General features: G+C 36.6%; 2 protein-coding genes across 2 annotated transcripts; one reads left to right on the forward strand and one right to left on the reverse strand.

Moving 5' to 3' along the window:
• The first annotated feature begins 816 nt into the window (after window positions 1-816).
• LOC104245548 (UTP--glucose-1-phosphate uridylyltransferase 3, chloroplastic) lies at window positions 817-11,532 on the forward strand. Its single transcript, XM_009801169.2, has 17 exons — window positions 817-1,668; window positions 2,662-2,836; window positions 2,918-3,067; window positions 3,165-3,326; window positions 3,434-3,606; window positions 3,719-3,785; window positions 4,205-4,371; window positions 5,200-5,358; window positions 6,308-6,399; window positions 6,500-6,594; window positions 7,187-7,264; window positions 7,446-7,541; window positions 7,887-7,961; window positions 8,039-8,130; window positions 8,211-8,373; window positions 9,393-9,453; window positions 11,046-11,532. The coding sequence occupies exons 1-17, from the start codon at window positions 959-961 to the stop codon at window positions 11,156-11,158; spliced, it is 2,628 nt and encodes an 875-aa protein (XP_009799471.1). The 5' UTR covers window positions 817-958; the 3' UTR covers window positions 11,159-11,532.
• A 544-nt stretch (window positions 11,533-12,076) lies between these two features.
• On the reverse strand, window positions 12,077-14,351 carry LOC104245547 (U-box domain-containing protein 1-like). Its single transcript, XM_009801168.2, has one exon. It carries the CDS (start codon window positions 14,349-14,351, stop codon window positions 12,297-12,299), a length of 2,055 nt encoding a protein of 684 aa, XP_009799470.1. The 3' UTR covers window positions 12,077-12,296.
• Between the last annotated feature and the right edge of the window lie 811 nt (window positions 14,352-15,162).

A 15,162-nucleotide genomic window follows, 5' to 3' on the forward strand; every position in this document is an offset into this window, starting at 1 on the left:
ACTTATCACAACACATCAGAGGAATTCGTGCCAATCTGAGGGGGAAAGAAATGAAGAAGTAAAAAATCATGTATCAACTAAATATATGGTAAACAGAAAATAATTTGACTGTTGAATAACTTGCCGACTACTTGTTCCTTTGCATTCAAAAGATCCAAATATCAGCCTCCTCCTTCGTTCTATGTATCAAAATAATTCTTAACGAGCAGTTCAAGTTCATTCACCAATATTATATAAACAAGTCTTAGGTAGATCACAATGCATATGTATAAACTATAAGCACACATATTATTATATATCTAACTATCTTAATTAATTTTTTATTATTATAGGTTTAAACAACGACCAATCAATTCAATTCAAGTAAAAGTAAAGTAATAACACTAATTTTAGGATTCAAATGATTGTTGTATTTTCACGTGAATATCTTTACAATAATTTTTTATTCTTGCAATTTAACTTTGTTTCTTCATATAAATAATTAAATCTACATGTAAAAAGAGAAGAAAGACGAGAAGTTTTATTTTGTGTCTCATACAACTGACACTAGTTGTATGATGCTCCTTTTTATCTTACAAATTTGTGGACCCCAATCTTACATTTATGGGTCCACAAAATTGTGACACAAAAAAATTGTCTCATACAACTAATGTCAATTATATAATTGTATGAGACACAAAATAAAATTTTACAAGAAAGACAAAGAAACAGGAAAATAAAAGCAACCAATCAAAATCATGGAGAAGATGAGGCATAGACGGTTATTTGGACAATGTTGTGGCGTTTGGCTCCTTTTTCTTTAAATATCCTTCCTTTCCCCTCGGCATATGCTCCCCGAATCTCTCCTTATCCTCCCCTCTGTCTCTTTCTCCCCTTACACTTTCAATTACAAAATCCTCACTCCAAAACCCGCTGAGCTAACAGCTAACAGCTTACAACTTACAACCTTCTCTCTCTAATGGCGTCCTCGGCGCCAGTGCTTCAGCAGCACAACAATTTCCTCTTCACTTTCAGCTCAAAAACTAAAAATACCAACTCAATTTTCTTCTTCAACTCTTATAACTCTTCTCTCAATTGCGTAACAAAGCCTCTCGCCTCTACATCTTCGTCTCTGTTTTCATCGCCATTTCAAACCTCCTCGCGTCCTTTAATTCGCCTCACGCGCGTTTCCACAGCACCCGTAGAGTACGTGCCGCCAGCTCCCGACTTCGATTTTCACAAAGAAATCGCCAGGCTTAAAGCTTTGAAATCGAAGCTTGATCATTGTACTAATTTGAAGGACAGAATCAGAGTGATTGACTCTGATAGTCGTGTGAATTCCTTTTTCTTTTCGCATAAGAATTCGTTTTCTAGGGTTTTGGAGACTTTGCATTTGGATGAATTTGAAGTTTTTTTGCTTAAATGTGTGGTTGCTGCTGGGCAACAGCATGTGTTCGGTGATGTTTGTACAGAATTTGAGCAGAAAAGAATTTCGCTGAAGAGTGCTTTGTATGCTTTGGCGGAAATGATTGAGAATTGGGATGTAAATGGCGGTAGTGGTGGCGGTGGCGGTGGCGGTGGTGTGAATGGTTATGGTATAGGAACTGAAGAGCATGAGGCATTGAGGTCAATGTTGAAAATTATTGGAGAGGTTGAGCGGTTTTATGATTGCATTGGAGGAATAATAGGGTTAGTTCTCTATGCTTTACTTTGTTTTGAGATCCTTCACTGGAGTATAGTCATAGCTTAGAGTGCCTGAACAGAGACATAATGGAAATAACAAATTGCGTTTGGCTAGAGAGTGAAGGCCTTTTAAAAACTTAAAATCGTAGTTAAAATTTGAAGCTTGTAAATAAATAGTTTTAAGTTACTTCCTTATGTCCTAGTGGGAGGCACGTACCCAGTAGAATAGTCGAGCTAGCCTGGACACCTTCGTCATAAAAAAAGAAGAAGAAAAATATAGTTTAAGTTACTAAATTTGAAGTACTTATGAAAATTCCTTTTCTAATTTGAAGTATAGAGTTTATGCAATCTGAATTCTTTGCTGAGCTTGTAACATAATTATTCTCTTTCATTTTAAAACCTCACTTATTTCATCAAAAAACATAACCTTACTATGTGGAGGAAGTGTTTGCCATAATGTTTTTGAATGCAAGTATGAAGGTAGTACATGTTTGATTATTAATGAGCATATACAAACTTTTTGTGCTCAAACTTGCCGAAAGTTTTTGGCCGGATGTAATGTAACACTATTAAACATCTTTACCGTTCAATTCACTTTTTCAAAGTGTTTAAATAATATAAAGGAAGAAACAGCAAGTGTTCAAAAGTAAGTTCCTTTACAGATTTTTGTGGATAAACTTGAGATAGCATAAATTGTTTAAGGCTGCTTAACTACCTCCAACTTTTCCCGTAAATGTTAGTTTCCTTATTTATGTACTGTTCATCCATTTAACGTTTGCCGAGCCTCCATACTCTGATATCTTTCGCCAAATTAGCAAGCTATTATTATTCTACTTTATAAGTCTTTCCTTTAAGCTTTTTACACAAGTAGCATTGAGAAATCTTTCTTTATGATTTTCTTTTATGTAGTTATTGTGTAATTTTTTTGAACTATTTGTTGAGATGTTCTAGACCTTTTTAAGCTAGTTGAACTAATGAAATACAAGAATTTTGCTGCAGGTATCAGATAATGGTCCTTGAGCTTCTTGCTCAGTCAACTTTTGAACGACAGAGTCTGTCCCATCACTCAAATAAATCTCTCAAGCGTGAGATAATAGAAATTCATCCTCCACATGCACTTGATCTTTCTCAGGATTTAGAATATGCATCTCAAGCAGCTATTTGGGGAATTGAAGTTAGTCAATGCACTATATCTTGTAGATGTCAATGGATGTACTTATGGCATTGATCTAATCATTGTTTAACTTTTTTGAAGGGATTGCCAAACCTGGGAGAAATATATCCTCTTGGTGGCTCGGCAGACAGGCTGGGTTTGGTTGACCCTGACTCAGGTGAATGTCTACCTGCTGCAATGCTTCCGTACTGTGGGCGTAGTCTATTGGAAGGTCTTATAAGAGATCTTCAGGTAACAGAAATATCCTTATCAAGCGACTGTTTCTGCATTCATAGTGTTCTAAATCAAATCAAAACCAATACGATGATATCCTTTAACTATATGCAAGGCTAGGGAGTACCTGTATTTCAAGTTATACGGCAAACAATGCATCACTCCAGTTGCAATAATGACAAGTGCAGCAAAAAGCAATCATGAGCGTGTCACCTCACTGTGTGAGGAACTCCACTGGTTCGGAAGAGGAAGATCAAATTTTAAACTTTTCGAACAGGTAGAAATTCACATGCTTCCCATTCCTATGACTCGATGAATTAATGTGTGTTCTTATATTTATTACATAAGCTGTTCATTTGGTGATTTAAATTGTCAAATTGCTAGCCTCTTGTTCCAGCTGTTAGTGCAGAAGATGGACAATGGTTGGCGAGTGGACCATTCAAACCTATATGCAAACCAGGTGGTCATGGGGTGATCTGGAAACTTGCCTATAATGAAGGTGTTTTCCAGTGGTTTTATGATCATGGAAGACGAGGTGCGACTGTGAGACAAGTCAGGTCAATTTCAAATTGATATTTGCTGTTTCAAGATAATTACTAGCTTTCAGTGGCAAGAGATAATGGGGGATAATTTATGTCCTGAATATGGTAGACATTGTTGACTTTGCAGTAACGTTGTGGCATCTACAGATTTGACTCTTTTGGCTTTAGCTGGACTTGGTTTGCGTCAGGGAAAGGTAAGGTTTAACATATCATGTCAGTTTTAAAAGCATCGAATTTGGGCAGTAGAAAAGTTAGAGAATTGGATTTGATTTGACTTGTCTTCAAGCTATTCTTGATAGTTCTGTATTCCTGAAATTGGATTGAGAGAACTTTGCTGATTAGGCAAAATAATGAATCCTTTTAGTTCATGAAATTAGTGTCACCTTGGAAAAAATAATCAATTCTTTTAAATGCTTGGACAAGCTGGAACAATTTATGGAACACAAAATATATTTAGGTTTCTTGCCTGCTTGGACAAGCCAAAACAAGAGTATATTTAGGTCTAAGCCATGCGCTGAATCCTTGACTTCGTGCCTTATTTCTTGCTTGCTCTGCACTGGAATCAATCTTCTATTTACTTTTTATAATCTTTGGTCAAATTCAAAATTTCCAGAAACTGGGCTTTGCTTCATGCAAGCGAAATGCGGGTGCTACTGAAGGCATAAATGTTCTAATTGAGAAGAAGAATCTTGAGGGGAAATGGACCTATGGTATATCCTGCATAGAATATACCGAGTTTGACAAGTTTGGAATGACGGATAATTCTCTTTCTTCTTACAGGTACTCTATGTCCTTCCTTATTCAAATGCAAAGAATGATGGCTTTAATTGGAACCTTTTGGTATCTTCCATTATGGGTTTTAAGACAATTACAACAATCTCAGTGTATGTAAATTATGTCAAAATGACTTTCTGCTTGTGACAGTGGCTTTGGCAATTTGATGAACCCTGTATTTTGTCTGTTCAGAGTACCGGCTGATGTTTAGAATTCTCTACTACAAATTGATGCTGTCAACTGTAGATTTTGCAATCAACTTGTCTAAATAGTTTTTAAGTCTTGCTACTGAAAAGTTCCCTGAAACTGGGATTATGTCTCTGATTTGAGATTGATGATGCCATGGGGTCTTCCTAAAAATTACCTTCTGCTCTCAGTTGCTTTGCTGGAAGTGTAGAAACTAATTTTGTAGTGATGATATTAAACTTGAGATTTGGCGTTACTGCATAAAGGACTCCTATTTCATGCGGGAAAACCTATCACCATGATAGTTCGTTTTCTTGTTCATTGGGTTTGTTTGGTGATACAAGGGCATGTGTGATGCAAAAGAGTGAAGTTTCAAGCACTTCTTGTCTGTCTATATGATATTCGTTGTCCTTTTGGATTAACCACCCAACCCTTCATTTCCTGTGCTGTTCTTCATTTCTTTGTTGATGCTTCTGTGATATTGTATTTCACTGAGGTGTCAAGCTGGCCTCTTGGTTGTAGATATATGCATACTTTAGCTTATTAGGTTTTCATCCTTCTATCTAACTTTCCACGGTAATGATGATATTACTATAATTACATGTCATTCTGGAAAATTCTAATTTCCTACCTTCTTCCTTTGTTAAGTTTACAGGGCGAGTTTCCTGCCAATACAAATATTCTATATGTTGATTTGCCCTCTGCTGAGCTAGTTGCGTCAAGTAATGATGAGACTAGTTTGCCTGGAATGGTGCTTAATGTGAAAAAGGCAATCACATATGTGGACCAGTTCGGAAGCAAGCATAGGTACATCTTCCAGTTGTGAAAGCTATTCTAAAGGTCTCTTTGTCTTCACTGGATGGAACATGTGCTTTTATCAAAATCATTGCTGATAGATACCATGATAACAAAAAGTGCATTGGACTCCATAGTTGAAAGTATCTTGTTTTTTTATAACTTCCAACTCACGTTCCTTCTATTTTGCAAGTAGAAATTAGAAAGGATGATATAAGATTAAAATGGTTCCTGCATGAAATACAAAGTTCTTTTGTTACACCTCTTGCATTAGCAGTTTCCTGCCTCTAGCTGCAAAGGAACTAATATGTCACACTTGTCACCCAGAAAAAAGAAAATGTCCATAATTTTTATCTTGATGTTGTTGAGCACACCAAGTGGACTTCCGTTGGCATTCCTAGTCGACTTAGAAATTACGAAAAATTCAGTTTTAATTTGGTTTTGAAATACTAAGTAACTAACCGTGCAATCAGAAATATCAAGACTAGTTAGAAGTATGAACTTTGCCACATTTGATGTGACATACTCCTCATTTTTGAGAGGAACAAAAAAGAAGAATGTGACATACTCTCCTTTTCCTGAAAGTCTTTTTTCTGTTAACACGTGAACTTGAATGGCGCTCTAATGATGTGATTGACATTTTCAAAGAACCCAAATTTATAAAGAATTCAGAATTAATTTGTGTTTTAACTGTCACGCACAATAGCCGTATATTCATGTGTCTGCACTGCATTACTGAAAAAGAAGCATTTACTTGGCCTTCTTTCTTGGATTTGGTTACTTTTTAAGTTTTATGTCTATTTAAAGTTGCTATATGTGTTTGGAAGTCTTCACATCATACTATCTTTGTTACTGCATGATTACTGGGTCAAAATAATGTCCTTGTTACTGCAGTAGCTTCTTATTTTAATGAGTTCCAAATACAGGATTCAATGAGATTTTACTTTCTGTTTCGTTCCAGTGTCCCAGGTGGCCGCCTTGAGTGCACAATGCAAAACCTTGCTGATAACTTTTTCAATACACGCTCATGTCGATGTTATGATGGTGTTGAAGGTCTACATGGCCACTTTCAGTAAATTTTTCTTTTTATCACATACCATAAATCTTCCCTTCTGATCCAGTTTTAAATGAAATGACTTTGCTTATATTGCAGATGGACTAGATACTTTTATTGTATACAACGAAAGAAAGAAGGTGACATCTTCTGCCAAGAAGAAACGTAGACATGGTGACAAGTCGTTGCACCAGGTTATACAGAATTTAGTAGCTTCTTTATGAGAAATTTGGAACAGAGCATATTTTCCTTGATAGGCAGACACTCGACCCGGCCTTGAAATTCAGTTCTTCTAGCTTCTCGGTTTAAGTAATATTACAGAGGTCAAAAGAACTGCACTGCCTCTGTAGTAACAATCACATAAAGCTATGTCTCTGCTTTTTGAATTTTTGGGTACTGTTTCTTCTCATGAGATGCGTAGCATGTTCTTGTTCCCAGAACTCTGCATGGTTTTTTGGCCTCATGATGTGTGTCATACTAAAATACTTGAATCTCCAAATGTTCACATTTTCTTGTAAAAGTATCAATTAAATGAGGACACACCTAAGAAATGTGTCGAATCAAATGTCATGGGTTGAAGCTTTATCAATTATATGAGCTTAGTTACAGCTGAGGAGAAAAGAAACTAATGGCGATATATTTCTTGTCCATGAGAGTCAAAGCCCAGAGGCTAACATCACAGTTCTGGAGGATATGTATTTTAAAGTCTGTGTTTATTTTTTTCAGAAACTAGATTAGATCCGAAGTATTATTATAACTCATTGGCATTGAAATTGGTCCTTGCAGACTCCAGATGGCTCGCTGTTGGATATAATGCGTAATGCCTATGATATTCTTTCCCACTGTGAGATAAAAATTCCAAAGGTATTTTGCGGGACTGAACTTTCATCATTTGTATCCTTATCTATTGGAATATTCTGACCTAGTTACTTGAACTTGGTTAGTATATAACATGTTAGCGAGCAATTTATTCGAGTCTTCTTCCTAAGTACCTGTTTTTGTTGAAGTTGGTATACTTTTTTAAACTCCTTTTATGTATCTGCAGATTGAAGGTAACGAGAAGTATGTTGACTCTGGGCCTCCATTTCTTATTCTTCTCCATCCTGCTGTAGGTCCCCTTTGGGAAGTAACTAGACAGAAGGTAATCTGGCAATTGCCTTTCATTGTTTTAATATACTGCAGTTTTCCCTGATGTCGTGGATTTTCTTCTGAAACCCCCAAAACATAGAGTTTTGACTATGATTTGAAAAATTGACCTTGAAAGTTGATGTCTGCACCTAATTCATTCGCTGGCCTATTGTGTTCTTCTCCCGGCCATCATCTATCCATCGTCTAGGCTCTAGTAGCTAATTAATTGATTTACTATCTTCAAGTTTGACTACTATCTTCACTTTTTGTCCTTCTTGATTGTTTAGGAGAGAAGTCATGGGGCATGCTCTACTGTCATGAAAGTTGTAACCATTTCTTTTTGCTTTGTCTCTCTTAGTTCTACCGAGGTTCCATATCCAGGGGTTCAGAGTTGCAAATAGAGGTTGCTGAGTTCTTGTGGAGAGATGTGCAGGTTAGGATTTTTGGTTTGTGCAGCCAGGCCATGCTTTTCATATCGTTATGACCTATTTACTTGGCTGTGTTTTCCAGCTTGATGGGAGTTTGATCATTTTAGCTGAGAATATATTAGGTTCAACCACAATTGATGAAAATGGTGAAACCATTCTACAGTATGGAAAAAGGTAATGAAGTCTACCTGGTGAAAATTCTTGAAACTACTAGTTTGATAGATGTCCATTTAATGATAAAATCCTTTATGTAGGTGTGGGAGATGTAAGCTGGAGAATGTCAAGATATTGAATGATGGAATTAATTGGAATTCAAAAGAAAACTTATACTGGAAGCACGATGTGCAGCGATTTGAGGCAGTTAATGTGTTACTGCACGGAAATGCAGAATTTGAAGCAGCAGATGTTGTGTTGCAGGTTCGCTTAACCTTAGAGTATATGATTAGCATTTCAACATGCAAATGTGTAGTTGTTAATTTTCATTGTACTTTGGGAGGTAGTTAAGATTATTAGTGACTTCTTTGTGAAGTTGTATGTTAGTTTTTAGTCCCAGATTTCCCTTTGGCAGGCGGGGTAGGGGTTGTTTTTTGGTTAAACTTCAAAATTTTATTTTACCAAGCATATCAATATGCACATATGACTCATTTGGACTCATGAGTCAGTTTTGTTTTTTGGTTAAACTTCAAAATTTTATTTTACCAAGCATATCAATATGCACATATGACTCATTTGGACTCATGAGTCAGTTCTCAGCAAGCAGACTACTACCGAGTACCGACTATTCTGTCCTATCCTCAATCCAGTAGAGTTACTGGATAGTATCAACAATGGGTACAATCTCTAAGATAGTGTGCTATACTGGGTAACTATTCAGACACTCTAAATGCTTTTGCCATCTACAGAATTTCTGCCCATAGATGTGTAGCTGTAAAACAATTTCTCTTATCAGCTGCCAGAGAATCTTTGGTTCCTGAATCTTCTAGCATTCCTCTCGGACCAAATTTGATATACACTAGCTGCAAACAGGAACCCAATGATGCCTGCTCTGGCCTGGTGTTATTGCTTTTCTTAGCTGCCCATTGTACTTCCTTGATTTATCTCCTCTCCTAGCCAGTCCAGGATGGTGTTCCATATAAGCTTTGAGTACAACAGTCAAAGAAGAGATGCTCCAAAGTCTCCATTACACTGGTAGGGGTTGTTGGAAGTAAATTAAAAAGCTAAGTGCAGGATAATATCACCTATATTGACAGTTAACTGCCTTTTCTAGGGGTCGTCTTACCATGATTTTTTGCTTCTGTTAAGAAGGAATTTGAAGTATATGGTTTACATGACATCTTATTATGCATGCCCTATTGGAAAATCTATAACTGTGCTTTTTTTTTATTTTATTTTATCAAATGCTGATATGCTACTTTTATCTTGTTTTCCAAATGCAGGGTAATCATGTTTTTGAAGTTCCAAATGGTTACAAAATGAAGATAACAACAGGAGACTCAGGTTTTTAGAAGATTTTGATCTAATATATTCTTAAGTTGCTCTTTTGTTATCATATTATTTTTACCAAGGCATTTCATATTGATTAACAGTTACATTAAATTGTTTCCTGTTATTGTACAAAAAATTTAATTTAGTAGCTAACTATTACTATATGAAACTGACTCTTTAATCAAGTCTCTAATAATCACAAAAACAACCACGACTACGCCTCAGTCCCAAACAAAGCTAGGTCGGTGATATGAATCCTCAATTCTTTCTTTAAGCTCTATTCATATCATCAAGACAAAATAACATAAGAGTAGTAGGGAAAATACGTGAAATATATATGTAAATAATACTAGTAATAATAAGAATAAATAATAATATTCCCTCCGTCTCATATTATCAGTCGTGGTTACTAAAAATAGTTGTCTCAAATTATTTGTCATTTTAGAAGTTCAACACAAAATTGATTATTTTTTCCCCTTTTTACCGTTAGTAATAATTATCCTTGAAGACTACAAACACCTTAATTACGGATAACTTTGTTCAAATTTCAATAAGTCAACCTTGTTTTCTTAAACACATTATCATGTAAAATTACACAAATGCAATCAATTAACACCGGAATCCTAAAAACTTCTACCATTCTACACATAAATTGAGAAAATATTCAATGAAGAAAGATTAAATATTAAGACATGAATAAGGGTAAAGTAGTCAAAATCTCATTCTAACTAATTTTTCTTAAGGGGCGTGTATAAGAGAATCATGACAGATAATATGAGACGGAGGGAGTAATAATATTAAAGCTTCTCTAACAAATTTAGAGCTCCTAACTAGCAAGTATCACCTATATGGATCCTTTTCTTTCCATTGTACCCAATCTTTAGCTAAGCCTGCATTGATTCCAAGGATTTGTAGGTCTTTCGAGACAACTTCCTTACATGTGATTTTAGGTCTATCCCGTCCTTTTTAAGACTTTCACTCACTATTGTTTTACACCTAAGTACTGGTGCATTTATATTTTATAGAGAGCCGCAAGACATAACCAAACCATCTCAAGCGACTACCTCACATTTTATCCTCAATGCGTGCTACTTGCATCTTCTGGCAAATGTGTTCATTTTTAATAATCACTTGTTAAATAATCAAAAACAGGTTTGATAATCCAAACCAAACAAGCCTATATTAAGGTATTGCTCTTCTGGACACTTAAGTGAGTTGGAGATATTATTGTCATAGTATCCCTCTTCGCATTTTGTCACAATCACATTTTCCTCTTAGTTGGTATTAGTTAAAATAGCATAGAAGATGTTGCACCATTATAGCTGGCAGCACATAAATGTACCTGGATCGATTAACAGAAGGTCTTGTAGAGTCTAACTCACTTCTTGTGAACGTGTTGTGAAATGTGGACAGAAGTGCAAAACCTTTAGTTGCATTCATAACATTTGTATATGGATTATGACAAATATGTGGTGAGCAAGGTACACATGCAGTGTCCCAGTAGGATAGCTGAAATACCTTGGCAGCATCGTATTGGGCGTAGACCTTTTCTTTGGGTTGAAAATACTAAATTTATTTACTAATTGTTGTTTCCTATCATTCAGGATTAGCAGTCGAACTTAAACCTATTGAGAAGAAGTTGATGGAGTGTGGAAGCTGGTTTTGGAACTACAAGATAATGGGCAAACATGTTCAGTTGGAATTGGTGGAGTTATAGGATGACTGACAGATGCCTTACCAACTTCGTTTGTGAATCGTGGTTCACAACTGGGGCTTGTAACTCACTTTCAGGCTTGGTTGAACAAAAGTTGAACCACTCGAACTCTCTGATCAGTTTTGTGATTAATTGCAGCTGTTTGTAATTTAGTTGTAAATCATGTCTAATAGTAATTTGACAACTCTAATACCACAGTAGTATTTTTTTCTTTCCTTTTTTTCGTGTAAATGTAAATAATTCATGTTTCCCTCCGGGTTTCTTGGTCATTGTTGTATGCTTTTTGAGCATCTGTAACAAAATCGATTCCATGAAGATGAATGCTCGTGGCATCTATGTTTATTTTTATGTTAGGGATACCTCTTTATTTGATTGAAGTTGCAGGGCTTTATTTTTGAGAAAAAAAGGAAACAAGCCCAATAAAATATGAAGATAGTTAGAAGTTGCAGATTTTTTCTTTTCACGGCAAGGGTCTAATTAGTGTTTGAACAATGTATTATTATTGATTATGTTGGCCGGAGAAGAGGCTGTTTTTATCGGTAGTCTAATTGGAGAGAAACAACGTGCCAGCAAGCGTTTATGGCTGGATTCAAACACTTGGACATTTTACTCTTACTTTTCTCACGTTTCTGCTTTGCCACTTCATTCTCTATCCAGTGATCGCTTCTCTGGATACTAATGTTAATCCATAAGGTTTCATAGTTGTCAGAGGACCCATGAAATGCAATTATATTTCGAACTCTTTGATCGAAGTTTCCAGTTTAAATCTCCATTTGAATGTTCTTATCTTACTGTCTCTTGTTTGCATTTTGGCAGTGCTTTCACTGACTATGCTTTATGTGCTGACAAAGCAGGGACAATATTTGATGAGCGATGGTTTCCCCTTGATTTTCTCCTCTGTGCTCTTTCATGCTCAAAGAGAGCAGATTTTCATGAGCAAAGTGCTGAAAGTAATATACTGACTCATAATAATTTGCATTTCAATGTGGCTTCGATGAAGAAGAGTTTTACAACTTGATTGGATGTTATCAGGTTTATGGTGAAAGGGATAAAGGTTGAATTACAGTAACTTAATGTGAAAAGTATTTCCATCCATTTACATTCTTGTTAACAGTGTATTCATTTCTCTCATCCATCAGGCTTACTGAGATTGAGAGCAGCATCTATTAAGTAGTCTTAGAAGAGCGTCAGCCTTTCTTCGAGCTCTCAGGGATCCATCAGCAGCCAAGCTTTGGAGAGAAGGAATACTTCTTGGATTCATTAGTAATTTTCCTGCAACCTCCTCTCCACTATCCTTGCAGAGTCCCAGCAGTAGTGTTATTGAATGATCCTTCCCTTTTGAAGATCCAAATCTCAAGAGATCAACAAGAAGAGGAACCAAGATCCTACTCTTTCTCAACGCTTGTAGCCCTTCGTTGCAGCCCAAGACAAGTGCAAGAACCGCCAGCGCATCATCAGTTATACCAGCTTTGTCATCCATCAGAAGATTAATAAGTAGAGGAATAGCTCCAGCAAGCACTATACTTGGCCTGTTAGCATCATAGACTGCAAGGTTAAAGAGTGCTATAGCAGCATCCTTTTTCCCTGCTGTAGTTCCTTCTTCTAAGAGTCCGACCAAAGCTGGAATCGCTCTGGTGCGTGCCCCTATGATTACTTTGTATTCGTCGATTACAGACAAGCTGAATATTGCTGCTGCTGCATTTTCTCTTGCTTCCATTGTTTTCCCACATTGGAGGACTTCAATTAAGCTGTCGATGACACCAGCAGACATAATCAGGATCTTGTTATTCTCATGTATTGAAAGATTGAGTAATGCTGTGACTGCATTCTCCTGGATTCTTGGATCACGGGAACTAAGTAGAGTCATCAGAAATGGAATAGCTCCAGACTCAGCTATGATCCTGCGATTGTCCATGCCAGTTTTTGCTAGCAATCTTAGTTCATATGCTGCCTGTCTCTGTATATCTGGAGATCCTGTTGCCAGTTTCCCAACTAAAAACTCTGCTGTCATTTTCACAGCATCTGTGGCAGCTTTAGTCGCAGAAATGTAGTCAATCGCCTTGTCACATTTCTTAATCTTACTGCTGCTGCTACTCTCTGAATCTGAAGGAGATAATGTAGGTTCTGTTATTGGGATGTTGTTCTCTTGGCACCATTGATGGATTAGACTTTTTAGTGCATAGTTAGGAATGAGAGCCATATGTATAAGCCTCTGCCCACTTTTTGGACAGGTGTGGTGCCCTGAATTTATCCACTGAGCGATTGAATTTCGATCATAAGTATGGCCTGATGCTATTATCACGGGATCCCTCATCAAGTCAAGTGAAATTGGACAGCGGAGTTCATCAGGGATGTCGGAAACCACTGAATAGCATGAGGAGGATTGATCAGCACGAGCACTCATCGGTGCTGGCTGCTTCAAATTTTGCTTAATCATTAGGTGTTCTTCCAAAATTGCAGTTTTTGATAAGGAGATCAAGGATATTAGGCTGTTGATATTCGAGATGGCGATCAGTCCACCCGTGCCTGCCTGTTTCTCAGCTTCTGCCTCCAATTTCGAGATCTCTTCCTCATAATCTAATGAGCTTCTCAAACCAATGCTTCTCATAGTGTCCTTCATTCTCCGAAAGTCAATGAAGCCTTTGTTCTTGCTGTTCTTATCACAGTTATTAGTAGCCATCAACTGGAGAATCTCTTCCCTTTTCTGAATTTCTCGAGGATCAATGAACAAGTCAGCCCTTTTCGCCTGCTTACGAAGTAGCACCACTTGCTCCTTGGTGTCTACAGTTACATGAAGCAATCTCAAAGGTAAAATATCAAGCGCCTTTTCCATCTCCTTCATCAGTGCATGAAATTGGTTTGAAATCAATTCTGTCTGCATGAGATTCCACAAAGAGCTGCTCTCTTTGCAACTTCCTATGAGGAGCTTTACCTTTCTTATGACAGAGAAAAGCTCAGTCAAACAGAGGATTGAGGATGGTGGAAGTACTGCAGTGGATGATGTTTCTTGAATTTCTTCAAACAATGAAGAAAGAATCTTGATCCTTCTTACCATTGTTGATATGTTTTTCACCTGTAAAAATGGAAGCTTTTCCATTGACAATACTTCGTTAGAGATGTGAATCAGAGTTTCCACCAAATTCCCACTTGGGAGAAATCCTGAGGAAACCATGAGTGGAAGTGGAAGTTCATTCATGCTTGAGCAATGCGTTGAATATGTATCATCAGTTAATGACTCAGTAATGATCAAGGTTTTCTTGTAGGGTTTAGATTAGTTGTTGAAACTTTCTAAATTCTGTTAAGGGGAAAAAAATATTAAAGTTATGAACAGTATTGACTTTTCCTGCTTGTACTGTTTTGTGTAAGCGACAGTAAGATGGCTGGTTGAAGGGGAAAGCAAAAGTCTTGAATTGCTGCCACTTGGAGGACATACTAGGCTGCAGGTTTTTGTATTATTCCTATTGCTAATTTTATATTCCCATTTGACTAATGGGGTAATATATTTGTCAAACGAGAGAGGATTCCGTGTACTTTCATTTTGGTGGCCGAACTTTCTTATTCGAAAATCCCTTAGTTTTGTCCTATTCTACCTAGCTGCTAAAACTGGATTTCATGTTTTTATGTCTAAGTTTTGTGCACTTATAGCGTATGTATTTTTGCCCCAGGTTAAGTCAATGATCTTAATGATATGACAGTATGAAAATAAAATAATAGCTTGCTATAATTGAGTAATTTGCATTTATAATTATAGAAGAATCGTATTACACTGTTTGTTGTTAGAAAATAATAAACAAAAATGGCTTTGAGGCGTGAAAATCGACTGTCCTTAAAGAGTTATCGCCGGTATACTAATTTAGGGAAATACAAAACGATTCTCTTCAGGATACAACAAAGCCTGAAATAATACTTGTGATTTTCTATCCTACTTCGTTGGAAATTCTTCTGTATTTATAGGCAACTAACAGACCCTTTCAGAAAAAATGTCTTGTTTCACAAACAATCATATT

The sequence above is a fragment of the Nicotiana sylvestris genome, chromosome 3, assembly GCF_000393655.2.
Source record: "Nicotiana sylvestris chromosome 3, ASM39365v2, whole genome shotgun sequence".
Classification (NCBI taxonomy): Eukaryota; Viridiplantae; Streptophyta; class Magnoliopsida; order Solanales; family Solanaceae; genus Nicotiana; species Nicotiana sylvestris.

Excerpts from the sequence above, each read along its gene's own strand:
- LOC104245547 (XM_009801168.2), bottom strand. The coding sequence starts at position 14,351 with ATGAATGAACTTCCACTTCCACTCATGGTTTCCTCAGGATTTCTCCCA.
- LOC104245548 (XM_009801169.2), top strand. The coding sequence starts at position 959 with ATGGCGTCCTCGGCGCCAGTGCTTCAGCAGCACAACAATTTCCTCTTC. Across the intron at positions 2,837-2,917 it reads CAGCTATTTGGGGAATTGAA|GGATTGCCAAACCTGGGAGA; the intron begins GTTAGTCAATGC and ends ACTTTTTTGAAG. Across the intron at positions 3,327-3,433 it reads ATTTTAAACTTTTCGAACAG|CCTCTTGTTCCAGCTGTTAG; the intron begins GTAGAAATTCAC and ends TCAAATTGCTAG.